Source organism: Gossypium arboreum, chromosome 13, assembly GCF_025698485.1.
Source record: "Gossypium arboreum isolate Shixiya-1 chromosome 13, ASM2569848v2, whole genome shotgun sequence".
Taxonomy (NCBI): domain Eukaryota; kingdom Viridiplantae; phylum Streptophyta; class Magnoliopsida; order Malvales; family Malvaceae; genus Gossypium; species Gossypium arboreum.
In genome coordinates this window covers 637,603-665,029 of record NC_069082.1, presented here as the reverse complement: position 1 = coordinate 665,029, position 27,427 = coordinate 637,603, and the positions used below count along the sequence as shown (strand labels likewise).

General features: G+C 30.7%; 5 protein-coding genes, 1 non-coding gene and 2 pseudogenes across 6 annotated transcripts; all 8 read right to left on the bottom strand.

Annotated features, from left to right (window-relative positions):
* Window positions 1-3,643: 3,643 nt before the first annotated feature.
* Window positions 3,644-5,929, bottom strand: LOC108462355 (uncharacterized). The gene has a single exon (XM_017762314.2). It carries the CDS (start codon window positions 5,798-5,800, stop codon window positions 3,785-3,787), a length of 2,016 nt encoding a protein of 671 aa, XP_017617803.1. The 5' UTR covers window positions 5,801-5,929; the 3' UTR covers window positions 3,644-3,784.
* Window positions 5,930-7,089: 1,160 nt separating this feature from the next.
* On the bottom strand, window positions 7,090-8,866 carry LOC108462356 (aldose reductase-like; annotated as a pseudogene).
* Window positions 8,867-10,957: 2,091 nt separating this feature from the next.
* On the bottom strand, window positions 10,958-13,337 carry LOC108463141 (uncharacterized). Its single transcript, XM_053024659.1, has 2 exons — window positions 11,200-13,337; window positions 10,958-11,126 (listed from the first exon to the last, which is right to left on the bottom strand). Exons 1-2 carry the CDS (start codon window positions 13,121-13,123, stop codon window positions 11,119-11,121), a joined length of 1,932 nt encoding a protein of 643 aa, XP_052880619.1. The 5' UTR covers window positions 13,124-13,337; the 3' UTR covers window positions 10,958-11,118.
* Window positions 13,338-14,884: 1,547 nt separating this feature from the next.
* Window positions 14,885-16,651, bottom strand: LOC108462357 (aldose reductase-like; annotated as a pseudogene).
* A 1,592-nt stretch (window positions 16,652-18,243) lies between these two features.
* Window positions 18,244-20,611, bottom strand: LOC108462358 (uncharacterized). The gene has a single exon (XM_017762315.2). The coding sequence runs from the start codon at window positions 20,410-20,412 to the stop codon at window positions 18,409-18,411; it is 2,004 nt and encodes a 667-aa protein (XP_017617804.1). The 5' UTR covers window positions 20,413-20,611; the 3' UTR covers window positions 18,244-18,408.
* A 1,501-nt stretch (window positions 20,612-22,112) lies between these two features.
* On the bottom strand, window positions 22,113-23,833 carry LOC108462918 (aldose reductase). The gene is made up of 6 exons (XM_017762831.2): window positions 23,666-23,833; window positions 23,405-23,455; window positions 23,141-23,302; window positions 22,791-23,069; window positions 22,465-22,707; window positions 22,113-22,362 (listed from the first exon to the last, which is right to left on the bottom strand). The coding sequence occupies exons 1-6, from the start codon at window positions 23,807-23,809 to the stop codon at window positions 22,273-22,275; spliced, it is 969 nt and encodes a 322-aa protein (XP_017618320.1). The 5' UTR covers window positions 23,810-23,833; the 3' UTR covers window positions 22,113-22,272.
* A 1,061-nt stretch (window positions 23,834-24,894) lies between these two features.
* On the bottom strand, window positions 24,895-27,353 carry LOC108461715 (40S ribosomal protein S26-3-like). The gene is made up of 5 exons (XM_017761638.2): window positions 27,206-27,353; window positions 27,009-27,101; window positions 26,824-26,908; window positions 26,601-26,734; window positions 24,895-25,157 (listed from the first exon to the last, which is right to left on the bottom strand). The coding sequence occupies exons 1-5, from the start codon at window positions 27,206-27,208 to the stop codon at window positions 25,086-25,088; spliced, it is 387 nt and encodes a 128-aa protein (XP_017617127.1). The 5' UTR covers window positions 27,209-27,353; the 3' UTR covers window positions 24,895-25,085.
* LOC128287277 (small nucleolar RNA snoR99) lies at window positions 25,375-25,476 on the bottom strand. The gene has a single exon (XR_008277974.1). It is a non-coding gene; the product is annotated as a small nucleolar RNA snoR99 (small nucleolar RNA).
* Window positions 27,354-27,427: the final 74 nt, after the last annotated feature.

Below are 27,427 nucleotides of genomic sequence, written 5' to 3'. Positions count from 1 at the left end.
TTTGAATTTGATAACTAAATTCATTTTGGTCCTTTAACTTGGTACTTGAACATTTTATGAATTTTAATTATTTATTTAATTATTATTGGTCCAACGGTTGTACTGATTGAATTAAAAATCAGTGATCTGACCTATTCAAGTTCGGTTGTAACACCTTTTAACCCTAAATCATCGTCGGATTAGGGTTACGGAGCATTATCGGACATATTGGACAACTTAGAAATAATTCATAAATAAATAATATTCATAGCATAGTTTAACTTTTAAGTCTTTATAATAAACCCTTGAGGCCCAAAATACGTATTAGGAGTGGAACGTAATTTTTTTTTTAAATTTCGGCAGCATTTCTGCTTATTTTGTATAAAACCCCCTGCAAGTTCAAACCAAAAACAACCAATTCCATATATATATACTATATAAACTTTTATACCATTTCATTAGTATAAACATTAAAATACTAAATACCATTTTTTTTTTGTAACAAAAGTCTTGTAACATTCTAATGTGATCAAAATAACACCTATGTACATGCCACTTTTAATTCAAAATATGGTACCTACTTATGAAGCTCTTGAGGATGTGATGAGATGAGAGATCTTCTAGCCGACTCTACCTCTTCGAGTCTAACTGTACCTACGCGTTAAAATTAAACGCGTTAAGCCGGTGAAGACTTAGCAAGCACTACAAGAATAAATAGGCAAATAAATCCTATTAAAATATTATAATTTGATCAATATATATTTATATGCATATAAGTTTCTTTAGTTGTATCTTATATTAACAAAATTTAATTTATTATCATAGAAGTTATAAAACTTACCTTAGTACATTGATAATTCGCTTTGGTTCACAACTTATAACTTTAACCCAAAGTAGACTTTATAGAACACACTGGATATACGGAACAAATACAGAAGTGCATATTATTATGCACAAGCGAACAGAGAGCACTAAAGTGCTATACAGAGAGCACTTAACGTGCTAATAATAGAACGGAGAGCACTAATGTGCTAATAATTAGAGAGCGCGCTAGAGTTCCTTAATGGCATGCCACTAATATCCTAGTAGTTCTAAACTCATCTACTTGGGCATTAAAACTGAATTTCATACATTTAAATACATTACATAAATATCTCGAAAAAGATTTCTCATTTCTTCATCATTACAATTTAGTGCATATTACACAATTAACAAATATCACATCTTTTTCACACATATACTTTTGTCACAACATTATTACTTAATGTTCAAACAATACAACTTCTTATATTCTCCAATTATAATTTTCTTTTCAAATTTCATAATTTCACAATTCCATAATCTATTATTATTATTATTATTATTATTATTATTATTATTATTTATTTAGTTATAAATTTAAATATATACATATATATTACATTTTATTTCTAAATAATTCTATACAACAATACATCTAAATAAAATTAATTTAAAAAAATCTTGTAGTACTTACAACAAAAGATTGAGATGATGTCTTCCTTCACTCCTTAGCCTTCTCTTTTCCTTTTTCTTCAATTAGGTCCTCTCCTTTCTTTTCTTTCTCTTCAATTTCATATAAAACATATAACATTTATATGTTAGAGAAAAATAATTAAATGACTTTCCTATGCTATTAAAAAAATAAACATGTATGATATAATAAATTCATCATTTCTTACAATAACTTACATTTCAATTTATTCCATAACTAAAATTATTTCCATTTCTATTACAATCTATACTTTATTTTTATTTAAATGCTACTTAAAACTTAGTTTAACTCCCAAATTTTCACTAATAAACCCCAATTTCAAACTTCTTATAATTTACTCCTTATTGCAATCTATTTCACAATTCAATCTTTTTCTCAATCTCTAATTTGAATTTTCATAAGCTCAATCTCTAATTTATCCATAAATTCAACATAAACTATATAAAAAAATCTACTAACTCTCAAAATTTCAACATATACCTAATAGTATTTTGTTCTAGGATTATAAAACTCAATAATTACAAGAAAATGAATTAAATTGATTTACCAAATTGAATTTGAACCCTTGAAATCTCAAATTTTCTTTTCTTTTCTTTCTCCCTTTTCTCTATTTCTTCCTTGCTATTCTGTTTTGTTTCTTCTTTTTATTCTGTTTCTTTACTTTACTTTACTTTATGTTTTATATATTATATTATATATTATATAATAATATAATATATTATATATTAATACTTAAATATTAAGTTAATATAATATATAATATATATTTTATATCAAAAATATCTTAGATTTTTTTTTTAACTTAAACCGCCTCATTTTATAATAATAGCATATTTACCTATTTAGTCTTTTTTATTTTCTTTAATCTATAATTAAACTTTCATACTTATTTCAATCTAATCCTTTTCCTAATTAATTCTAATTAAGTCGAATTCACCTAATCAAAACCTAATTAGACACACAACTAGCTTCCTAAATATTTATAATAAATATTTACGAATCCGATTTATTGGAACGGAGTCCCGAGAATGCATTTTTTTCTTTTCTCTTTTTATCAATTTAACTATATAATCAATAAAATTTTCCTATCAAAATTTTCATGCAATATTCCTATCGTAATATAGATTATGCCACAATATTAGAATAAATTTTCTTTCTAGATCGGATTTGTGGTCACGAAACCACTATTCCAATTTTACTGAAAATGGGCCATTACATCGGTAATTAAAACATTGAATTTGACACTCTTAAAATTAATGTGTAGTAAAATTTTATTTTGGCCCCAAAATGAAAAAATTCATCCCAATTCTTTTATAAATAAAGAAATTAAAATTAATATATAGTAAAATTTCTCTTTAGCCCACTAAAATGAAAAAATATGTTTAATTCCTTCAAAAATCATGAAATTATAAATTAATACATAATAAACTTATTTTTTTATCTATGAAAAATTTATAATTAATTTAGCCCTTGTTAAAAACATTTCTAAATTTGCCCCTGCCAGAGTGAACAAAAAAAAGTACAGATATCAAAGTAAACGTTTAGTGGTCAAAAATTATATTATCCCTTCTATATCTTTCATTTTTATTTTCTATTTTTTTTTTTACAATTTTGGTATTTAATTAAGAGAAAATTGGGGCTCATTTTCATCCATTATATCAAGGTATTCATGGTGAGAGGTTAAAGCTAAAATTCTTGCATTAAAATAAATATTAAACTTTCGAAAAGATTGAAAATGAAAACTTTTCATTTAACAAAAAAATTAAAAAGGATTAAATTGAATTTTTAATATTTTAGAAAGACTAAAATTAAATTGTTCCATTTAATCAAGGTCCATATTCGTCTTATAAATCAACTCTTTATTCATTGAAGTATATTTGTTTCTTTGAAAATATCTTTTATGAAATATTTTCAGAAAATTTATCAAATTAATGAAAATATTTTACATCAATTCAAAATAAAATTTTCAGGAAACAAACGGATTGTAAACAATTATTTTTACATCTAACTATATTCAACTTATATAAATATGGAAGGTAGCACATAAGGACTAATTATTCATGGAATCTAAGGAAAATAATAATTAACATTCTATTATTATGATTTTAGTTAGCATGCAACAAAATTAATATATGAAAATTAAACAAGAAATAAGCAAATCATATTAATTTTTTTCTCATATATTTAGAGTTCAAACTTAAAAACATTACATTATTTAAACACATAATTAAAAAGTAGTAACCATTAACAACAACCATACACTGTCTTATTGTGAAACTGAAGCCGCAATTTTTAGTACCTACCACGGATTGCTAGTTTTCTGCATTTCCAGTGAGCAATATAGTTACATCTGGGTTCTGCACATTGAAGAGAAAGATCTTCACAAGGCTTATCACATTCAACACATTCAGGATAGTAATGAATCTTCTTGACAAAAGTGAGAGGGTGTTGATGGTTTCCCTCATTGTAGGTGCTCCCGAGTCTGATGAATGAATATTTTCCAAGAACGCAATCCACGTGAGCTGAAGTGTCACAAGTTTTGCAATGATAAAACCAGAGCTTTGGATCCCTTTCTTTCTCACAAATGTCACAATAATGATATTTTGCATAATCATTAATCTTATCATAAGTGAGTATAAGAAGATGTTCATCGCATTTGTGTCTAACTCTAGTTGGTCGTATAACACACAAATTGCATATATGAAAATTGCAATCCTTACAACAAAATGCGCGAATGATATCCCTCCCACAAGCACAACACTGCTCCTCATAATCATAATAGAAAAGAAGAGGGTGTTTATGCCCTGGAATTTTTACAGCATCTTGGAGAAATAGATCAAGACATCGAAGGCATATCTGACTTCCACATTCATTACATTTATAAGAAAATCCATTAGAAAGGTACTCGCACAATTCACAACTGAACATGCAGTCTGAAGTAAGGATAAAGGGTTTTGATCCAGAAAAAAATTCCGTTTCTCCACAAATATTATGTTTCGAAAAAAGCTTCATCTTAGGCAATTCAGCACAAGATTTATGAAGAAAGAAATCACATCGCGAGCAATGGTAGAACTTGGGGGAGATAAATAAGAAGCACCCATCACAACATTTATCACCATGCTCTCTGATGTTGTCACTTAACATCAAGTAGTGCTTATGCTTGCAATGTTCTATTACTGTGGCTTCTCCATCATCATTCGTCTCAAGAACCTTAGTGATGGAGTTAACAGGTATATCAAGAGACTTGTCATCTTCATTTTCCTGTGAAACTATGCAATACAAATCCTTTTCTTTCAATGCACAATTCACATGGAATATAACATTGCAATCTGCACAGAAGTAACTACCGAGTTCTGTATCCACAACTTCATGACACCATAAGCAATTCAAACTTTCAAAATATTCCTTGCGAATGAAATACGTGTGAAAAACACGATGGACATGGAACGCGTGTTGGATAATGCGTGGCAATGAAATGCATTTTTTATGGATCATAATACTGCATGTACCACATATATAGGCAACATGATGTCCGTCAGTGCCACAAGCATCACAAATGAATGGAATTTGTCTCCAAAACAAGGTGAATGGGTGTTGATGACTTTTATGTTCGATAACTGGTAATGGCGATGCACAATCAATGTGAATAGCCAACTCACAAGGTGAACAGCCATACACAAATCCTCTTCGTTGAGTTAATTGGCATACTTTGCAAGCACGCCGTTCACAATTAAATTGCAAAACAAGAGGATGTTTGCGATGGCACAAACGATCCATTTTGAGAGGAAGCTCAGCACATTTCTTATGCAAATTAAACCCACAATCAAGAGAGAAGTATGTATAAATTGCTAATGGTTCCCAACACCCAAAGCACTTACGCAGGTTTCCACCATCGTTTTTAGAGGAAAACGATGGATCCTCAAGGGCAACATGCTCGAGCTCTTTCAAATTTCTTTCAGCAATATTAAATGTAAACAAAGCACATTTAATATGAAAGTTCAAGCCACAAGAGCAATGGTAAATGAATTTCTCACATGTTTCATCACAGAAATCGCAAACGCACCTTTCATAAGAAGCGCAAGGTGGATTCTGCGAAAGCACGAGAGGATGGTGGCAATGAAAAGGATGATTAAGCTCCAAAGGTGCCTCGGCACATGTCTTGTGGAGGTAAAACCCACAGCACTCCACACAGCTAAAACATGGAGCTGACACCTTCTCCCCACACCTTGAGCAATCAACAACTCCAAACTGCTCTTCATTTAACATCAACAGTGGATGTTGATGCCCATAGTACTTTAGCTCTTCCATTTCTCCTTCCTCTCAGTCTCTTTCGATGTGGTAGAGAAAAAAAAGTTGAAATAGAATAAGTAAAAGAAAGCAGAAAATTAGAAGGGAGAGATTCCAAATGTTTATTTGTAGGAGTCTGTTTAAACTTGCTATGGTACTTTGCTTCAATGGTGGGTTGCCTATAGCTATATATGTTTTACTTTTTGTTTTCCTTTATTCCTTGCTTTGTGTATTAGATAATGAATGTTGATGTGGGATGTGTTTTGATATTTAAATTTGAGTGTATTTTTATTTTTGTCTATTTTAATATTTGTATTTAATAATTAAATTTATTTTGATAGTTAAACTTGATATTTGTATTTTTTATGAATTTTAATTATTTATATAATTATTGTTGGTTTAATGGTTGTATTGATCGAATTGATTAAATTGAGAACTGGTGATCTAACCTATTCAAGCCTAGTTATTAAAATACTGAAAGATTGTACTGCTATCATCACCTAAAAATTTATATATACATATATATTTTAATTTTCAAGTGTTGATATGTCATAATATTAAAGTGTCACATTATCGAACATTTATAATTTTTAGGTTCAGACACCAAAATGGACTTAGTTGTTAAGTTCATGTGTAAATGTACAAAAGCGGACTGGAAGGGGCAAAGCAAGGGCCTTGTCCCCCAAAAATGATTTTTTCAATTTAGTCCTCCTATAATAGATAAACTATAAATTAATACCTATTGAAATTACATTTTGACCCCAAAATATAATATTTTCATTTAAGTCATTTTATAAATAAAGAAATTATAATTAATATAAATAAAAATTTTCAGTTTAACCCTTAAAATGAAAAAATTCAGTTTAAACCCTTTAAAATGTTAGAATTATAAATTAATACATAATAAACTTTTATTATTTATAAAAATTACAATTAATTTTGGCGCTGTTAAAAAATTTATGGATTCACCGAATAAAAAACTTAAAATACCAAAATAAACCTAGTTATGGATAAAATTATATTATCCCTTCTATATCTTTCATTTTATTGTCTATTTTAACAAATTTTGGTATTTAATTAAGCGAAAATTGGAGCTTATTTTCATCTCTTATCACGTTTTGAAACTTTGAAAGGGTCAAAATGAAAAAAAAAATTATTTAAAAAAATTAAAAAGGATTAAATTGAATTTTTAATATTTAAAAAAACTAAAATTAAATTGTAGCATTTAATCAAAAAGCCTACCTGCCTGCCAGGTCCATATTCTTCTTACAAATCAACCCTTTATTCGTTGACTATAAAATCTGTGGACCTTCTTTTCTCAAACAGGATTTATTTATTTTTATTTCAAATCTAAGTATTTTTGGTTACATATCATCATCACTACAAACACACATGGAATCATCATCATCATCATCATCATCATCATCATCGTATTTATTGTCAGCCACACTTCTTAAAGGCCCTGCATTCTTGTTCACAAACAATTGTTCTCCATGCAACACTCTCTTCTGCAAAAAAAAACAAAACAAAACCTTTCATCAATCAACCTTCAAACCAAGTTTTAATTATTACAAAACTAAACTTATATGTATTGTTGTTATTATTACCTGATCAGGGATGTTACAAGGAGCTTGAAAATCCTCGTGGCAATTCCCACCCAAACACCTTAATGTTTTCTTTGATCCTATCAGTGTTGTTTGATTTGGGTATGACACTGGTTCCCCTTTGTATTGCCCATTTTACCAGCACTTGTCCTGGTGTTTTGTTCAGCTTCTTTGCTATTCTATCCACTGTTTCATCATGGATTAGGTCTCTACCTCCTTCTTGTGAACCAAGTGGTGAATATGCCTGCAAATCCATCATCATCATCATGAATATCCAATGATTAATTTATTCATTCCAAATATATGATATGATAGATCAGATCTTACAGTGACATGGATGCCATTCTGTTTACAAGCTTCCGACATCTTATCATTCCTCCAACCAGGATGCATTTCCATTTGACAAACAGATGGCATAGTTTCAGCAAAACCAAGCAACTTGTTCATCTTCTTCAATCTAAAATTACACACACCAATGTCTCTAACCAGCTTGTCTTTTACAAGTCTCTCCATTTCTCTCCAGACACCTTCCATGTCCATTTCTTGTACGTCACCTGGTTTAGGTGGTCTGCTTGCTCCATCTGCTAGCCTAAATGGCGAATGTATCTGTAATGAAAAGTCTTTCAGGCATTTCATCGTCGAACATGTTGATGTAAATGACATTTTGATCAGATTACCAGGTAAAGATCAAGGTATTCAAGTTGGAGTTCTTGGAGAGTGTTCAATAAAGCAGGTCGAACTCGCTCTGGACTCAACTCGGTGCACCATAGCTTGGATGTAATGAAAAGATCCCTTCTTTCTACTCCTGCATGTATTGCTGCTTTGACTCCATGGCCAACCTGATAAATAAAATGAAAAGTTTTAATGGAATATAAAATTATTGTTTCATGAAAATTGAAAATTTACAACTTTCATAGTGTTGGGGGAGAAAGAGATACATACACTTTCTTGAACACCGTATTCCCAAGCTGTATCTATATGTCTATAACCACCCTGCAACCATTGTGAAATGTTAATGAAATTTTAATACAAAGAACAGGGACGGCGCCAAGAGGAAACGTAGGGGCCTTGACTCCTCAAAATAATTATCATTTTAATCCTTCAAAATTTTTAAAATTATAAATTTAGTTAAATAATAAAAATATAATTTAGCTCCCAAAGACAAATATATACAAAAATACTTGAAACAAAGTACAAGTACCTCAACAATGGCGGTCTTGACGGAGTTATTGGCTTGTGAGCCGGATCCCCAAGTGACTAACCCAATTGCAGTGATTAAAAATGAATTAATTGGAGAATATGAACTAAATTTATAATTTTGCGTATAACCAACAAGAATTTAACTAATACAGTTTGGCTTAGGACTGACATTTCAAAATATAGAAAGTACATAGACTAAAGTTGATCAATTCTAAAAGTAAAAGAACTAAAATTAATCAAGTTAAAATATAATGACTAAATCCACAACTTACTTAGAGTACATGAATTAATTATAGCATAATTTTACTCTCTTTTTTTAATACAACTAGGGGTGAATGCAAAGGGGTAAGTAGTGCCCTAGGCGCCCCCAAAAAAATGAAAAATTACATTTCAACCCCTTTAAAAACCATTAAATTTGGCCACCAAAATGAAAAAAAAAATTTCTATTTAATCCATTTCAAAATAAATTTATATGTGCCCTTGTATATATGTGCTTCCTTTTCATGTTCGCAGGTTATCAGCAAGTTTTTGTAAATATATAAATTAGGAAAATTTTCATTATACCCTTAAAAATTTTAAAACTTTTAATTAAGACCCTTCAAATTTTTAAAAATTCTCTTTAAATCCCTATTTTAAAAGAACTTAATTAAAACACTAAAGTGTGATATTGTGAATTTAAGCTCCATTTGATTTCAATAAATAAAGACTATTTCCGTTTTCATTTTCTTGAAAAATTGGTTTTTAAATAAAATATATTTTCAAAATCAAATAAAATTATTAATATATTTTGAATATATTTTTAACAATCTCATTAAATGTTTTGATCATATCTGCTCTACTCTTTTTGACACAATACCTAGAACTACCAATATCCCTTCTCAACCGATAAATATAGGGATAATGCGCTTCAATGCACTTAAACCCTATCCTCCTGTATTGGGAACAATACCATATCAATCGAGCTAAAACTCAATAAGCTAATATAATTCGAATATTGAATTTGCATTAGAATAAAGTCAATTTTTTGTACCAAACAAAACATAAAGTCAATTTTATTTGAATGGCCAAAGTCTTTTTATGACCATTCCACAAAAAAGGTCTCAAAAAATTGATGCAATTTGTCTAAACCTATTTTTCTTGGTAAAAAAAGGCCATTGCCGTCCCAATAAGATCTTCCTACGAATCTATCTACCTTTCTTTATTGGGATAATATAGTTTTTGGCCCTTAAACTTAATAAATAAATTTTATTTGATACTTTTATTTTTTTTTTACTTTGGTCTTTGAATTTGACAACTAAATTCATTTTGATCCTTAAACTTGGTACTTGAATATTTTATGAATTTTAATTAATTTTTTAATTATTGTTGGTCCAACGTCGAATCGAGAATCAGTGATTTGACCTATTCAAGTTCAGTTATTAAAACACTAAATTTGACACTCTTAAAATTAATGTGTAATAAAATTTTATTTTAGCCCCCCAAAATGAAAAAAAATTCATTTCAATCCTTTTATAAATAAAAATTATAAATTAATATATAGCAAATTTTCTCTTTAGCCCCCTGAAAATGAAAAAAAATATGTTTAATTCCTTCAAAAACATGAACTTATAAATTAATACATAATAAACCTATTTTTTATCTATGAAAAATTATAATTAATTTCGCCTTGTTAAAAAGATTTCTAGATTCGCCTTCCAAAGTGAACAAAAAAAAAAGTACAAATACCAAAGTGAATGTTTAGGGGTCAAAAATTATATTATCCCTTCTTTATCTTTCATTTTTTTTCCTTTTTTTTTATACAATTTTTGGTATTTAATTAAGAGAAAATTGGCATTCATTTTCATCCCTTATCCAAGGTATTCACGGTTTGAAATTAAGAGAATTAAGAGAATTTTGAGACGTTAAAGCTAAAATTCTTGCATTAAAATAAATATTAAACTTTTGAAAGGATCAAAATGAAAAATTTTCATTTAACAAAAAAAAATTAAAAAGGATTAAATTGAATTTTAATATTTTAGAAAGACTAAAATTAAATTGTTCCATTTAATCAAGGTCCATATTCTTCTTATAAATCAACCCTTTATTCATTGAAATATATATGTGTTTCTTTGAAAATATTTTTATGAAATATTTTCAGAAAATTTGTCAAATTAATGAAAATATTTTACATTGATTTTAAACAAAATTTTCAGTGAAACAAACGGATCGTAAACAATTTTTATTATATCTAACTATATTCAACTTATATAAATATGGAAGGTAGCACATAAGGACTAATTATTCATGGAATCTAAGGAAAATAATAATTAACATTCTATTATTATGATTTTAGTTAGCATGCAACAAAATTAATATATGAAAATTAAACAAGAAATAAGCAAATCATATCAATTTTATTCTCATATATTTAGAGTTCAAACATAAAAACATTACATTATTTAAACACACAAATAAAAAGTAGTAACCATTAACAACAACCATACACTATCTTATTGTGAAACTGAAGCCGCAATTTTCAATACCTACCACGAGTTGCTAGTTTTCTGCATTTCCAGTGAGCAATATAGTTACATCCTGGTTCTGCACATTCAAGAGAAAGATCTTCACAAGGCTTACCACATTTAACACATTCAGGATAGTAATGAATCTTCTTGACAAAAGTGAGAGGGTGCTCATGGCTTCTCTCATTGTAGGTGCTCCCAAGTTTGATGAATGGGTATCCTCCGAGAACGCAATCCACGTGAGTAGAAGTGTCACAAGTTTCGCAATAGTAAAACCAGTGCTTTGGATCCCTTTCTTTCTCACAAATGTCACAATAATGATATTTTGTATAATCATTAATCTTGTCATAAGTGAGTGTAAGAAGATGTTCATCGCATTTGTGTCTAACTCTAGTTGGTCGCATAACACACGAACCGCATAAATCAAAATTACAATCCTTACAACTAATTGCGGAAATGGTACCCCTCCCACAAGCACTACACTGCCCCTCATAATCATAATAGTAAAGAATAGGGTGTTTATGCCCTGGAATTTTTACAACATCTTGGAGAACTAGAGCTGCACATCGAAGGCACATGTCAAATCCACATTTATTACATTTATAAGAAAATCCATTAGAAAGGTACCCGCATCCGTCACATTTGAACATGCAGTCTGAAGTAAGAATGAGGGGTTTTGATCCAGAAAAAGGCTCTTCTTCACAATAAACATGTACCGAGAAAAGCCTTATCTTAGGTAATTCAGCACAAGATTTATGAAGAAAGAAATCACACCGCGAGCAATGATAGAACTTAGCGGAGATCAATAACAAGCACCCATCACAACATTTATCACCATGCTCTCTGATGTTGTCACTTAACATCAAGTAGTGCTTATGCTTGAAATGTTCTATTACTGTGGCTTCTCCAGCATCATTCCTCTCAAGAACCTTAGTGATGGAGTTAACAGGTATATCAAGAGACTTGCCTTCTTCATTTTCCTGTGACACTATGCAATACCACTCCTGTTTTTTGAATACACAATTCACATGGAATATAACGTTGCAATCTGCACAGAAGTAACTACCGTACTCTGTATCAACAACTTCATGGCACCATCTGCAATTCAAACTTTCAAAATATTCCTTGTGAATGAAATACTTGTGAAAAAGACGATGGATATGCAACGCGTGTTGGATAATGCGTGGCAATGAAATGCATTTTTTATGGACCATAATACTGCACGTACCACATGTATAGGCAACATGATGTCCTTCAGTTCCACAAGCATCACAAATGAATGGATTTTGTCTCCAAAATAAGGTGAACTGGTGTTGATGACTTTTATATTCAATAGCTGGTAATGGCGATGCACAATCAATGTGAATAGCCAACTTACATGGCGAACAACCATACACAATTCCTCTTTGTTGGGTTACTTGGCATACTTTGCAAGAAAGCCGTTCACTATTAAATTGCAAAACAAGAGGATGCTTGCGATGGCACAAATGATCTAATTTGAGAGGAAGATCAGCACACTTCTTATGCAAGTTAAACCCACAATCAAGAGAGAAGTATGTATAAAATTCTAATGGTTCCCAACACCCAAAGCACTTACCCAGGTTTCCACCATTGTTTTTAGAGGAAAACGATGGATCCTCAAGGGCAACATGCTCAAGCTCTTTCAAATTTCTTTCAACAATATTAAATGTAAACAAAGCACATTTAATATGAAAGTCCAAGCCACAAGAGCAATGGTAAATGAATTTTTCACATGTTTCATTACAGAAATCGCAAACGCACCTTGTGTAAGAAGATGGTGGATTCTGCAAAAGCACGAGAGGATGGTGGCGATGAAAAGGATGATTAAGCTCCAAAGGTGCCTCGGCACATGTCTTGTGGAGGTAAAACCCACAGCACTCCACACAGCTAAAACATGGAGCTGACACCTTCTCCCCACACCTTGAGCAATCAACAATTCCATTGCCATTGTCAATCAACTGCTCTTCATTTAACATCAACAGTGGATGTTGATGCCCATAGTACTTTAGCTCTTCCATTTCTCCTGCCTTTCTGTCTCTTTCGACGTGGTAGAGAAAAAAAATTGAAATTGAATAACTCAAACAAAGCAGAAAATTAGAAGGGAAGGATTCCAAATCTTTATTTGTAGGAGTCTGTTTAAACTTGCTATGGTACTTTCGCTTCAATGGTGGGTTGCCTATACCTATATATGTTTCTTCTGTATAATTACAAAGAATGGGATGCGATGGGTTTGAGTGTAGTCTAAGTAAGAGAATATTAGTTGATACTAAAAATATATGTTTTACTTTTTGTTTTCCTTTATTCCTTGCTTTATGTATTAGATAACTAATGTTGATTTTAAATGTGTCTTTATATTTGAATTTGAATTTGAGTGTATTTTTATTTTTGTTTATTTTAGTATTTGAATTTGAGGATTAGATTTACTTTAATGGTTAAACTTGATACTTGTACTTTGAATTTTAATTATTTATGTAATTATTGTCGGTTTAATGGTTGTATTAATTAAATTGTTTAAACTAAGAATTGGTGATTTGATCTATTTAAGCCCAGTTTTTAAAACAATGAACGTGACATTATGAAATTGTATCGCATCATCGCCTGAAAATTTATATATATATATATTTAATGTTATTATCAAACTTTTATAATTTCCAAGTTTAGAGACCAAAGTGGACTTAATTGTCAAGTTTAGGTGCAAATGTGCAAAAACGAATCTGCAGGGGCAGGCATGGGCCTTGACCCTCCCAAAATGATTTTTTTTCAATTTAGTCCTCTTATAAATAGATAAACTATAAATTAATACAATACCTAGTGAAATTGCATTTTAACCCCGAATGAAAGATTTTCATTTAAGTCATTTCATAAATATAGAAATTATAATTAATATAAAGTAAAATTCAATTTAGCCCCAAAAATGGAAAAAATCTATTTAGGCTCTTTAAAAATGATGAAATTATAAATTAATACATAATAAACTTTTTGTTATCTATGAAAAATTAAAATTAATTTCATCCCTGTTAAAAATTTCTGGATTCTCCCCTACCAAAGTGAATAAAGAAAAAACGTAAATACCAAGGTGAACGTCTAGGAGTCAAAAATTATATTATCCCTTCTTTATCTTTCATTTTCATTTTCTATTTTTAACAAGTTTTTGGTATTTAATTAACAGAAAATTGGCGCTTATTTTCATCTCTTATCCCCAAGTTCTTCACGTTTTGAAACTAAGAGAATTAAGAGAATTTGTGAGAGGATAAAATTAAAATTCTTACACTAAAATAAGTTATTTTTAGCTCAAATTTAAGGAGTTTTAGTTAGATATTATAGAATTTATTCATTTGGTCCAATTTCAGTAACGGATAATAGTAAGATGACGCGGTAGTTTTAAAATTGACATAAAAATAAATTTAATTCTTAATATTTACCCATTATATCATTTGAAATGAGGATTCAATTACAAAATGTCTACACGTTAAAGGTCAATTTTTTTTGATAAATATTGAAAGTTCAATTTGTTAATTATGCAAATTTAAAACTACCACAATTTACTTAAAAGTTACATGTTTTATTTAATTCATTAATTAATTTTAAGAAATAAATATTTATATTTATTGTTCACAATATCAATATCTGTAAGTGTTTTTCAGACAGGTAGAAATTTGGTTTTGTTGCTAAGAAACCAAATACCACCTGAGTTCCAGTTCTCTATTAAGTGTTGTAAATGGTGTCTATGACAGAGTGATTAGTAGCTTAGAACTCTATCCAGGTCTGGCCACCAAATATTTCTAGAAAAACTACTGTATAGAAACAGCACAATTTATTTATAAGAACATATCATCATCACTACAAACACACATGGAATCATCATCATCATCCTCATCATCTTATTTATTGATAAGAACATCAACATTGTAAAATGGGATTATATTATTACTAATCTTCATGATCCCATACATCAGCCACACTTCTTAAAGGCCCTGCATTCTTGTTCACAAACAATTGTTCTCCATGCAACACTCTCTTCTGCAAAAAAACAAAACAAAACAAGACCCTTTCATCAATCAACCTTCAAACCAAGTTTTAATTATTACAAAACTAAACTGATATGTATTGTTGTTATTATTACCTGATCAGGGATGTTACAAAGAGCTTGAAAATCCTCTTGTGGCAATTCCCACCCAAACACCTTAATGTTTTCTTTGATCCTATCAGGGTTGTTTGATTTGGGTATGACACTGGTTCCCCTTTGTATAGCCCATTTTGCCAGCACTTGTCCTGGTGTTTTGTTCAGCTTCTTTGCTATTCTATCCACTGTTTCATCATGGATTAGGTCTCTACCACCTTCTTGTGAACCAAGTGGTGAATATGCCTGCAAATCCATCACCGTCATCATGAATATCCAATGATTAATTTATTCATTCCAAATATATGATATGATAGATCAGATCTTACAGTGACATGGATGCCATTCTGTTTACAAGCTTCCAACGTCTTATCATTTCTCCAACCAGGATGCATTTCCATTTGACAAACAGATGGCATAGTTTCAGCAAAACCAAGCAACTTGTTCATCTTCTTCAATGTAAAATTACACACACCAATGTCTCTAACCAGCTTGTCTTTTACAAGTCCCTCCATTTCTCTCCAGACACCTTCCATGTCCATTTCTTGTACGTCACCTGGTTTAGGTGGTCTGCTTGCTCCATCTGCTAGCCTAAATGGCCAATGTATCTGTAATAAAAAGTCTTTCAGGCATTTCATTGTCGAATATGTTGATGTCAATGACATTTTATCAGATTACCAGGTAAAGATCAAGGTACTCAAGTTGGAGTTCTTGGAGGGTGTTCAATAAAGCAGGTCAAACTCGTTCTGGACTCAACTCGGTGCACCATAGCTTGGATGTAATGAAAAGATCCCTTCTTTCTACTCCTGCTTGTATTGCTGCTTTGACTCCATGGCCAACCTGATAAATAAAATGAAAATTTTTAATGGAATATAAAATTATTGTTTAATGAAAATTGAAATTTTACAACTTTCATATTGTTGGGGGAGAAAGAGATACTACACTTTCTTGAACACCGTATTCCCAAGCTGTATCTATATGTCTATAACCACCCTGCAATCATTGTGAAATGTTATTGAAATTTTAATACAAAGGACAGGGACGGCACCAAGAGGAAACGTAGGGGCCTTGACTCCTCAAAATAATTATCATTTTAATCCTTCAAAATTTTTAAAATTATTAATTTAGTTAAATAATAAAAATATAATTTAGCTCCCAAAGACAAATATTTACAAAATTACTTGAAACAAAGTACAAGCATATATAAGCAACTCAACAATGGCGGTCTTGACAGAGTTATCGGCTTGTGAACCGGATCTCCAAGTGACTAACCCAATTGCAGGGATTAAAAATGATCTAATTGGAGAATATAGACTAAATTTATAACTTTACGTATAGTATAGGACTAATAAAAAAATATAACCAACATGGATTTAACTAATACCGATTTGGTCAGGACTGACATTTCAAAATATAGAAAGTACATAGACTAAAGTTGACCAATTCTAAAAGTAAATGAACTAAAATTAATCAAGTTAAAATATAGGGACTAAATCCACAACTTACTAGAGTACATGGATTAATAGCAGAATTTTACGTTTTTTTTAATACAACTAGGGGGTGAATGCAAAGGGGTAAGTAGTGCCTAGGCGCCCCCAAAAAATGAAAAATTACATTTCAACCCCTTTAAAAACCATTAAATTATAATTTTTTATATAGTAAAATTACACTTTAGCCACCAAAATTAGAAGAACTTCTATTTAATCCATTTCAAGATAAATTTATATGTGCTTCCTTTTTCATGTTCGCAGGTTATCAGCAAGTTTTTGTAAATATATAAATTAGGAAAATTTTCATTATACCCTTAAAAAATTTAGAATTTTAATTAAGACCCTTCAATTTGTTTTGAAAATTCTCTTTAAATCCCTTAAACTTAATAATTAAATTTAATTTGATACTTGTATTTTTTTTTACTTTGGTCTTTGAATTTGACAACTAAATTCATTTTGATACTTAAACTTGGTACTTGAACATTTAATGAATTTTAATTATTTATTTAATTATTGTAGGTCCAACAGTTGTCTTGATCAAATCAAAAATCGATGATCTGACCTATTCAAGTTCGGTAATTAAAGCACTAAATTTGACATTCTTAAAATTAATGTATAGTACAATTTTATTTTGGACCCCCAAAATGAAAAAATTCATTTCAGTCCTTTTATAAATAAAGAAATTATAAAATAATATATAGTAAAATTTCTCTTTAGCCCGCTAAAAAGAAAAAAATATGTTTAATTCCTTCAAAAATCATGAAATTATAAATTAATACATAATAAACTTTTTTTTATCTATGAAAGATTATAATTAATTTCGCCTTGTTAAAAAATTTCTAAATTACCGCCAAAGTGAACAAAAAAAAGTAAAAATACCAAAGTGAATGTTTAGGGGTCAAAAATTATATTATCCCTTCTTTATCTTTCATTTTTATTTTCTATTTTTTTACAATTCTTGGCATTTAATTAAGATAAAATGGCGCTCATTTTCATCCCTCATCCCAAGGTATTCACAGTTTGAAATTAAGAGAATTAAGAGAATTTTTGAGAGGTTAAAGCTAAAATTCTTGCATTAAAATAAATATTAAAGTTTTGAAAGGATCAAAATGAAAAATTTTCATTTAACAAAAAAATTAAAAAGGATTAAATTGAATTTTTAATATTTTAGAAAAACTAAAATTAAATTGTACCATTTAATCAAGGTCCATATTCGTCTTATAAATCAACCCTTTATTCTTTGAAATATATATATTTGTTTCTTTAAAATATTTTTTTATGAAATATTTTTAAAAATTGTCAAATTAATAAAAATATTTTACATCAATTCTAAACAAAAGTTTCAGTGAAACAAATGGATTGTAAACAAATTTTATTATATCTAACTATATTCAACTTATATAAATATGGAAGGTAGCACATAAGGACTAATTATTCATGGAATCTAAGGAAAATAATAATTAACATTCTATTATTATGATTTTACTTAGCATGCAACAAAATTATTATATGAAAATTAAAGAAGAAATAGGCAAATCATATCAATTTTATTCTCATATATTTACATTTCAAACCTAAAAACATTGCATTATTTAAACACACAAATAAAAAATAGCAACTATTAACAACAACCACACACTGTCTTATTGTGAAACTGAAGCCGCAATTTTTAGGACCTATCACGGATTGCTGGTTATCTGCATTTCCAATGAGCAATATAGTTACATCCTGATTCTGCACATTCAAGAGAAAGATCTTCACAAGGATCACCACATTCAACACATTCAGGGTAGTAATAAATCTTCTTGACAAAAGTGAGAGGGTGTTCATGGTTTCCCTCATTGTAGGTGCTCCCGAGTTTGATGAATGAATATTTTCCAAGAACACAATCCACATGAACAGAAGTGTCACAAGTTTTGCAATGATAAAACCAGTGCTTTGGATCCCTTTCTTTCTCACAAATGTCACAATAATGACATTTTACATAATCACTAATCTTGTCATAAGTGAGTGTAAGAAGATGTTCATCGCATTTGTGCTTAACTCTAATTGGTCGCAGAACACACCGATTGCATAACTCCAAATTACAATCCTTACAACGAAATGCGCGAATGATATCCCTCCCACAAGCACTACACTGCTCCTCATAATCATAATAGAAAAGAAGAGGGTGTTTATGCCCTGGAATTTTTACAGCATCTTGGAGACATAGATCAAGACATCGAAGGCACATGTCAAATCCACATTTATTACATTTATAAGAAAATCCATTAGAACAGTATCTGCATATATCACATTTGAACATGCAGTCTGAAGTAAGGATGTGGGGTTTTGATCCAGAAAAATATTCCATTTCTTCACAAATATGTGTCGAAAAAAGCTTCATCTTAGGCAATTCAGCACAAGATTTATGAAGAAAGAAATCACAGCGCGAGCAATAGTAGAACTTAGCGGAGATCAATAACAAGCACCCATCACAACATTTATCACCATGCTCTCTGATGTTGTCACTTAACATCAAGTAGTGCTTATGCTTGAAATGTTCTATTACTGTGGCTTCTCCATCATCATTCGTCTCAAGAACCTTAGTGATGGAGTTAACAGGTATATCAAGAGACTTGTCATCTTCATTTTCCTGTGAAACTATGCAATACAAATCTTTTTCTTTCAATGCACAATTCACATGGAGTATAACATTGCAATCTGCACAGAAGTAACTACCGTGCTCTGTATTGACAACTTCATGGCACCATATGCAATTCAAACTTTCAAAATATTCCTTGCGAATGAAATACGTGTGAAAAACACGATGGCTATGGAACGCGTGTTGGATAATGCGTGGAAATGAAATGCATTTTTTATGGACCATAATACTGCATGTACCACATGTATAGGCAACATGATGTCCTTCAGTGCCACAAGCATCACAAATGAATGGAATTTGTCTCCAAAACAAGGTGAATGGGTGTTGATGACTTTTATCTTCGATAACTGGTAATGGCGATGCACAATCAATGTGAATAGCCAACTCACAAAGTGAACAACCATACACAAATCCTCTTCGTTGAGTTACTTGGCATACTTTACAAGCACGCCGTTGACTATTAAATTGCAAAACAAGAGGATGTTTGCGATGGCACAAATGATCCAATTTGAGAGAAAGCTCAGCACACTTCTTATGCAAGTTAAACCCACAATCAAGAGAGAAGTATGTATAAATTGCTAATGGTTCCCAACACACAAAGCACTTACCCAGGTTTCCACTATCGTTTCTAGAGGAAAACGATGGATCCTCAAGGGCAACATGCTCAACCTCTTTCAAATTTCTTTCAGCAATATTAAATGTAAACAACGCACATTTAATATGAAAGTTCAAGTCACAAGAGCAACGGTAAATGAACTGCTCACATGTTTCATCGCAGAAATCGCAAACGCACCTTGTGTCAGAAGTGTAAGGTGGATTCTGCAGAAGCAGGAGAGGATGGTGGCGATGAAAAGGATGATTAAGCTCCAAAGGTGCCTCGGCACATGTCTTATGGAGGTAAAACCCACAGCACTCCGCACAGCTAAAACATGGAGCTGACACCTTCTCCCCACACCTTGAGCAATCAACAACTCCATTGCCATTGCCAATCAACTGCTCCTCATTTAACATCAACAGTGGATGTTGATGCCCATGGTACTTTAGCTCTTCCATTTCTCCTTCCTCTCTGTCTCTTTCGATGTGGTAGAGAAAAAAAAATTTGAAATTGAATATCTAAACAAAGCAGAAAATTAGAAGAGAGAGATTCCAAATGCTTATTTGTAGGAGTCTATTTGAACTTGCTATGGTACTTTGCTTCAACGGTGGGTTGCCTATACCTATGCATGTTTTTTCTTTATAATTACTGTGAATGGGATGCAATGGGTTTGAGTGTTCTCTAAGTAAGAGAATATTAGTTGATACTAAAAATATATGTTTTACTTTTTGTTTTCTTTTATCCTTTGCTTTGTGTATTAGATAACGAAGGTTGATTTGAATGTGTTTTAATATTTGAATTTGAATTGGAGTATTTTTTTTTTTTTGGTATTTGAATTTGATAATTAGATTTATTTTGATAGTTAAACTTGATACTTGTACTTTTTATGAATTTTAGTTATTTATGTAATTATTTTCGGTTTAATGGTTGTATTAATCAATTGATTGAACCAAGAATTAGTGATCGATCTATTTAAGCTCGGTTATTAAAACATTGAATGTGAGATTATGAGATTGTACTATATTATCACTTAAAATTATATATATATATATATTAATATTCATGATGATGTGACATAATATCAGTGTGTTACATTATCAAACTTTAATAATTTTCAAGTTTAGATACCAAAACGAACTAGGTGCAAATGTGCAAAAGCGAATCTTCTGGGGGCAGGGGCCTTGTCTCTTCCAAAATGATTTTTTTCAATTTAGTCTTCTTATAAATAGATAAACTATAAACTAATAGATAGTGAAATTGCATTTTAACCCCAAAATGAAAAATTTTTATTTAAAATTATAATTAATATAAAATTATAATTAATATAAAGTAAAATTTAGTTTAGCCTCCAAAAATGAAAAAATTCTATTTAAGCTCTTTAAAAATGATGAAATTATAAATTAATACATAATAAAAAAAATTTATCTATGAAAATTAAAATTAATTTTGGCCGGCCTCTGTTAAATACCAAAGTGAATAAAGAAAAAGTACAAATACCAAGTGAACGTCTAGGTGTCAAAGATTATATCATTCCTTCTTTATCTTTTACTTTATATTTATTTTTTATTTTAAGGTATTCACATTTTGAAACTAAGAGAATTTTTAGGGATAAAATTAAAATTCTTACACTAAAATAAGTTATTTTTAGTTCAAATTTAAGTAGTTTTGTTAGATATTATAAAATTTATTAATTTGGTCTAATTTTAGAAAAGAGGTAATTTTAAAATTGACATAATAATAAATTTAATTCTTAATATTCAGTATCATTTTGAAATAAGGATCAAATTATAAAATGTTTGAAATAAGGATCAAATTATAAAATATTTGAAGGTCAAATTTTTGATATCAAGACCAAAGAGAAACCATGTAAATGTTGAAAGTTTAATTTGTGAGTTATGCAAATTTAAAACTACCACAATTTACTTAAAAAAAAAACATGTTGTATCTAATTCATTAATTAATTTTAAGAAATAAATATTCATATTTATTGTTCACAATATCAATATTTGTAAGTGTTGTTCAGACAGGTAGAAATTTGGTTTTGTTGCTAAGAAACCAAATACCACCTGAGTTCCAGTTCTCTTGTAAGTGTTGTAAACGATGTCTATGACAGAGTGATTAGCAGCTTAGAACTCTATCCAGGTCTGGCCACCAAATATTTCTAGAAAAACTACTGTATAGAAACAGCATAATTTATTTATAAGAACATATCATCATCACTACAAACACACATGGAATCATCATCATCCTCATCCTCATCCCCATCATCTTATTTATTGATAAGAACATCAACATTGTAAAATGGGATTATATTATTACTAATCTTCATGATCCCATACATCAGCCACACTTCTTAAAAGCCCTGCATTCTTGTTCACAAACAATTGTTCTCCATGCAACACTCTCTTCTGCAAAAAAAAAAAAAAAACAAAACCCTTTCATCAATCAACCTTCAAACCAAGTTTTATTTATTACAAAACTAAACTGATATGTATTGTAGTTATTATTACCTGATCAGGGATGTTACAAAGAGCTTGAAAATCCTCTTGTGGCAATTCCCACCCAAACACCTTAATGTTTTCTTTGATCCTATCAGTGTTGTTTGATTTGGGTATGACACTTGTTCCCCTTTGTATAGCCCATTTTACCAGCACTTGTCCTGGTGTTTTGTTCAGCTTCTTTGCTATTCTATCCACTGTTTCATCATGGATTAGGTCCCTACCACCTTCTTGTGAACCAAGTGGTGAATATGCCTGCAAATCCATCAACATCATCATGAATATCCAATGATTAATTTATTCATTCCAAATATATGATAAGATAGATCAGATGTTACAGTGACATGGATGCCATTCTGTTTACAAGCTTCCAACATCTTATCATTTCTCCAACCAGGATGCATTTCCATTTGACAAACAGATGGCATAGTTTCAGCAAAACCAAGCAACTTGTTCATCTTCTTCAGTGTAAAATTACACACACCAATATCTCTAACCAGCTTGTCTTCTACAAGTCTCTCCATTTCTCTCCAAACACCTTCCATGTCCATTTCTTGTACGTCACCAGGTTTAGGTGGTCTGCTTGCTCCATCTGCTAGCCTAAATGGCCAATGTATCTGTAATGAAAAGTCTTTCAGGCATTTCATCGTCGAACATGTTGATGTAAATGACATTTTGATCAGATTACCAGGTAAAGATCAAGGTATTCAAGTTGGAGTTCTTGGAGGGTGTTCAATAAAGCAGGTCGAACACGTTCTGGACTCAACTCGGTGCACCATAGCTTGGATGTAATGAAAAGATCCCTTCTTTCTACTCCTGCATGTATTGCTGCTTTGACTCCATGGCCAACCTGATAAATAAAATGAAAAGTTTTAATGGAATATAAAATTATTGTTTAATGAAAATTGAAAATTTACAACTTTCATATTGTTGGGGGAGAAGAGATATATACACTTTCTTGAACACCGTATTCCCAAGCTGTATCTATATGTCTATAACCACCCTGCAACCATTGTGAAATGTTAATGAAAATTTAATACAAAGAACAGGGACGGCGCCAAGAGGAAACGTAGGGGCCTTGACTCCTCAAAATAATTAATCCTTCAAGATTTTTAAAATTATAAATTTAGTTAAATAATAAAAATATAACTTAGCTCCCAAAGACAAATATATACAAAGATACTTGAAAGAAAGTCCAAGCATATATAAGTACCTCAACAATGGCGGTCTTGACGGAGTTATCGGCTTGTGAACCGGATCTCCAAGTGCCTAACCCAATTGCAGGGATTTTGTGGCCACTTAGTAACCTAAAAGACTCAATCTTTTGATCTTCGGCTGTGAAAGTTGCTTGAGCCATTGTTGCTTTTGCTTCTACTTGTTTCTAGGTGCAACTCTATATAATATATATGGGGTTTGAGGGGTACATGGCGTAATGCATGTCAGCCACGTACTGAAAAAAATAACTTTTGAAAACATGTCGTGATCCAAGTTTGTGGTATGTTTGGGTTCTGACACTTCAAAACATGGCGTGTCCGATCACTGTTCATCTGCCGATTGAATGGTTTACAGCCAGACGAAACTTGCTTCGGTTGGTAAAGACGAGGTCCTGAATTTTGAGGATTCAGATACAAGACACAAGTCTAGTTAATTTAAAGTACACGTTTATATTCGGTCCGAGTTGCAATAGTTTGGTATTTTTAATTATTTGATATATATTTATATTTGTATTTTAATTGTACTCTAAAAATTTATTGAATACTCGATAAATCATTGTGTATACATAGATAATAACTTGATAAATTTTAAAATTGATGTAATAATAAATTTAATCCTCTACATTTGCACATTGTATAATTTATTTATTTTTTATAATTTTTTCATAGCATTAAGGGTAAACTTTAAAATGAGAGAAAATGAAAATCTTAAATTTTAATGTGTAAACATTAAAAGTTAGTTTTTCAAAATCAAGAACAAGTTAACACCATATACAAATTTTAACGATTAAAATTAATATCATGTCAATTTTAAAAGTTATAACGTCATCTTAACGGTTAATAATTAAAAAGATAAAATTAAATAATTGGGTGATAAATAAAAATTTACTAATAATACAATAACTACTAATGTAATTTACTATTTTTTCTTATTTTTTATAAAAATAACAAAAATATAATCTCGTGTAATGCTTTTAAGATAAATATTTTCATCCTAGTCTCGTGATATCAATTTAATAAAATATTAATATATAACCAAATTTATAACACATGAAATTGAAATGATGCTTTAGTAGTAATGGTAAGGTTAAAGGTATACATAGTATTCTTGATGCAAATTAGTCAACTTCTTCAAAAATCAAATTCAACATGTCATATGTAATTCATACTTTTTTTTTTTTAATTTTTATCCAAAATAATGAGAAATAAGTAGAAGCACAAGCAACAGTTTTGATGAACAAGTACTCTCAAATCTCAACCATTCAAGGCTTCCAAAATAATAATAAAAAGGTATCAAATGGTATTAAACTTTTAAGCAATCAAAACCTTCCTACATGTCTCCATGTTCTTAAATTTAATGCAACCATTTAAAACCAAAATAAAAATATAGAAAATTTATCTTAAAAGCTTTCACAGGCCTTAAGCACGAGCTGGAGCTGCAACACCTGGACGTGGTGCTTGACCAGGCTGACCAGGCTTTGGCATATCATCCTGAAAATTTAATATATAATTAATGAAGCTCTTGATTGCAAGCAAAATTTTAAGAAACAAGAAAAGGAAAGCTTTAATTACGTATTGGAACCAGACTCATAGTACAAGGATCTAAATGGTATTTTTACACATTATTCCTTATTTTAGAAAATAAAATAACTTCGTAAAGCAAATAATTCAATTCAAGAGTCAGCTAAATTCTTTATGCATATACATAACATTTTCCATCTTATAATGATCAGCATGCCACTGGGAAAGGCAACTGACAAAGTGATCAGATGGATGTTAGATATGAGGGACCAGTTCATCCCTCGAGCACTTGAAAATTTCAGCTAAAGGGGCAGACAGGTCCCTCAAAAGATGCAAAGTACTGCTACGTGATGACCATCAATCACTATCTTAGTTACATTAGTTCTAAGACATATCTACCATCCCAAGCGATCAAAGATCCGAGTCTGTTAGTTTTGATACGTTTATTCATGTCGTGTTCGCATTCCATTTTTTTGTGTCATGTCTAAAATGAGACGCAACACAATGACAAACAATTGTCTGGTATAAATGTCTAATAACTATACGAGGGACTCTCACATCCTGAGAGCAATTAAAATTTTGCATAAGAGGCAGCCATAAGTCACTAAAGAATTGCATCATGCATAACACAGAAAAGGGAATCATCCTAATGATGGTGACGGATCATAAGTAGCAAAATAATACCAAATTCTACTAGTCTTACTGACGACTTCCATATATCAAATATTCTAGATTCAAGGTATTCTCTATCCATAATGCTCAATAAGACGGTAAAAGTATCATGGAAGCCCCTGTATTTGGAGTAAAATTACATTTTGTCCCCTGTACTAAAAAATGCGCAAATTAGTCCCTATGTATTAGGTCAAAGAGCATATTGGTCATTTCTATTAAAACTTTCATCTATTAGTACTATTAAAAACTAGTGCTAGATAGTGACACGCAACATGCAACATGTACCTCATGTTGAGGTACAAGGAGCAATTTTTAGAAACTAAAATGGATAAAAATTTTATGAGAAGGATCAATTTGCTCTTTAATCTATCGTAGAAGGGGCAAAATACAAACCGACTCATAGTACAGGGCCTCCATAGTACTTTTACCTCAATAAGACACCAAAAAAGGCAATTGAAAAAGTGAATCAAACGGCTATTAAGCATACATGGAGAATTAACAAAATACCCTAATATCATCCTATACATCATAAAGCAAAGAACAATTCTAATGACAGCCATAGGTTTTTCAATAGCTGAAATTCCATTAAAAACCCTATACACTAGATGGTAACAAAAATCATACCTTTAAACAAAAACATTTATAGAACTCAAATCAATATTCACATCAAACATGGATCATTGAAATACTTCATAGCAACACAAGAAAAGCACTGAATCACCGGTTATAAAAGACACGTACCCTGCGTCTGATGAAGCGGGCGGGTGGGTCACGTTTCCTCCTATCGGTGCGGGATCGGACTCTCACAACGTGGGAGTGGATCGCACACGAGACACAGTATTGCATCTTCACATACAGCTTAGGCAAAGTATAAGCTACACATAATTAACCAAAGCAATGATTACAAGAATGAAAAAATTCGACTATAATTAAGAAATTAAATAAATGAAGAAAAAAACTTTACTGTCATAAACGCAGGCTTCTTGGACATCTCTAACAGCAGCTTGTTCCACAATGTTCCTCACAAGAAACCTCTTAATTGACTTATCCTTTTATATTCCAAAAACAAACCCAATAATTCAGCATAAATTAAAAGAAGAAGCGAAAGAATCGGCTGAGGAAAAACACAGATTGCTAAATTTGAAATACCTTGGGGCAGCATTTGCCACAGTTAGAACAGCGGATGAATTTGACATGGCCACGGCCATGCTTGTTGCGGCCACCATTCCTACGTTTGAAAGTCTACAAAAAAATAAAAGATATAATCAGAGTGCACAAATTTGTGAAAAAGATTAAGTTTTGATGAAGACCAAAAGGCCAAAGTGGAGAGGAAATGAAGATCTGACCATGGCTAGAGGCTTTCTGCTTCCGCCGATTAATAACTAGGGTTTTTGGCTTGTGAGAGGAAGAATAAAATTTTGGGAAAAAATATGGTTTTATACTTGGGCGACTTTAGTGTTGAAACCCTAACTCTTTGATTGATGGGATAATTTAGTTTTTGGCCCTTTAACTTGACAAAGAGGTCTTATCAGGTACATGTATTTTTTTTTCCTACTTTTGTTATTGAA

Bases quoted from the DNA above. Each gene is read 5' to 3' on its own strand.
- LOC108463141 (XM_053024659.1), bottom strand. From the start codon at position 13,123: ATGGAAGAGCTAAAGTACTATGGGCATCAACATCCACTGTTGATGTTA.
- LOC108461715 (XM_017761638.2), bottom strand. The intron at 26,909-27,008 runs GTATTTCAAATT...GGAATATAAAAG, and splicing joins GTGGCAAATGCTGCCCCAAG to GATAAGTCAATTAAGAGGTT. The intron at 25,158-26,600 runs GTACGTGTCTTT...TTAAATTTTCAG, and splicing joins CCCGCTTCATCAGACGCAGG to GATGATATGCCAAAGCCTGG.
- LOC108462355 (XM_017762314.2), bottom strand. From the start codon at position 5,800: ATGGAAGAGCTAAAGTACTATGGGCATCAACATCCACTGTTGATGTTA.
- LOC108462358 (XM_017762315.2), bottom strand. From the start codon at position 20,412: ATGGAAGAGCTAAAGTACCATGGGCATCAACATCCACTGTTGATGTTA.
- LOC108462918 (XM_017762831.2), bottom strand. From the start codon at position 23,809: ATGGCTCAAGCAACTTTCACAGCCGAAGATCAAAAGATTGAGTCTTTT. The intron at 22,708-22,790 runs GTAACATCTGAT...ATGGATTTGCAG, and splicing joins AGAATGGCATCCATGTCACT to GCATATTCACCACTTGGTTC. The intron at 22,363-22,464 runs GTAATAATAACT...TTTTTTTTGCAG, and splicing joins TTTGTAACATCCCTGATCAG to AAGAGAGTGTTGCATGGAGA.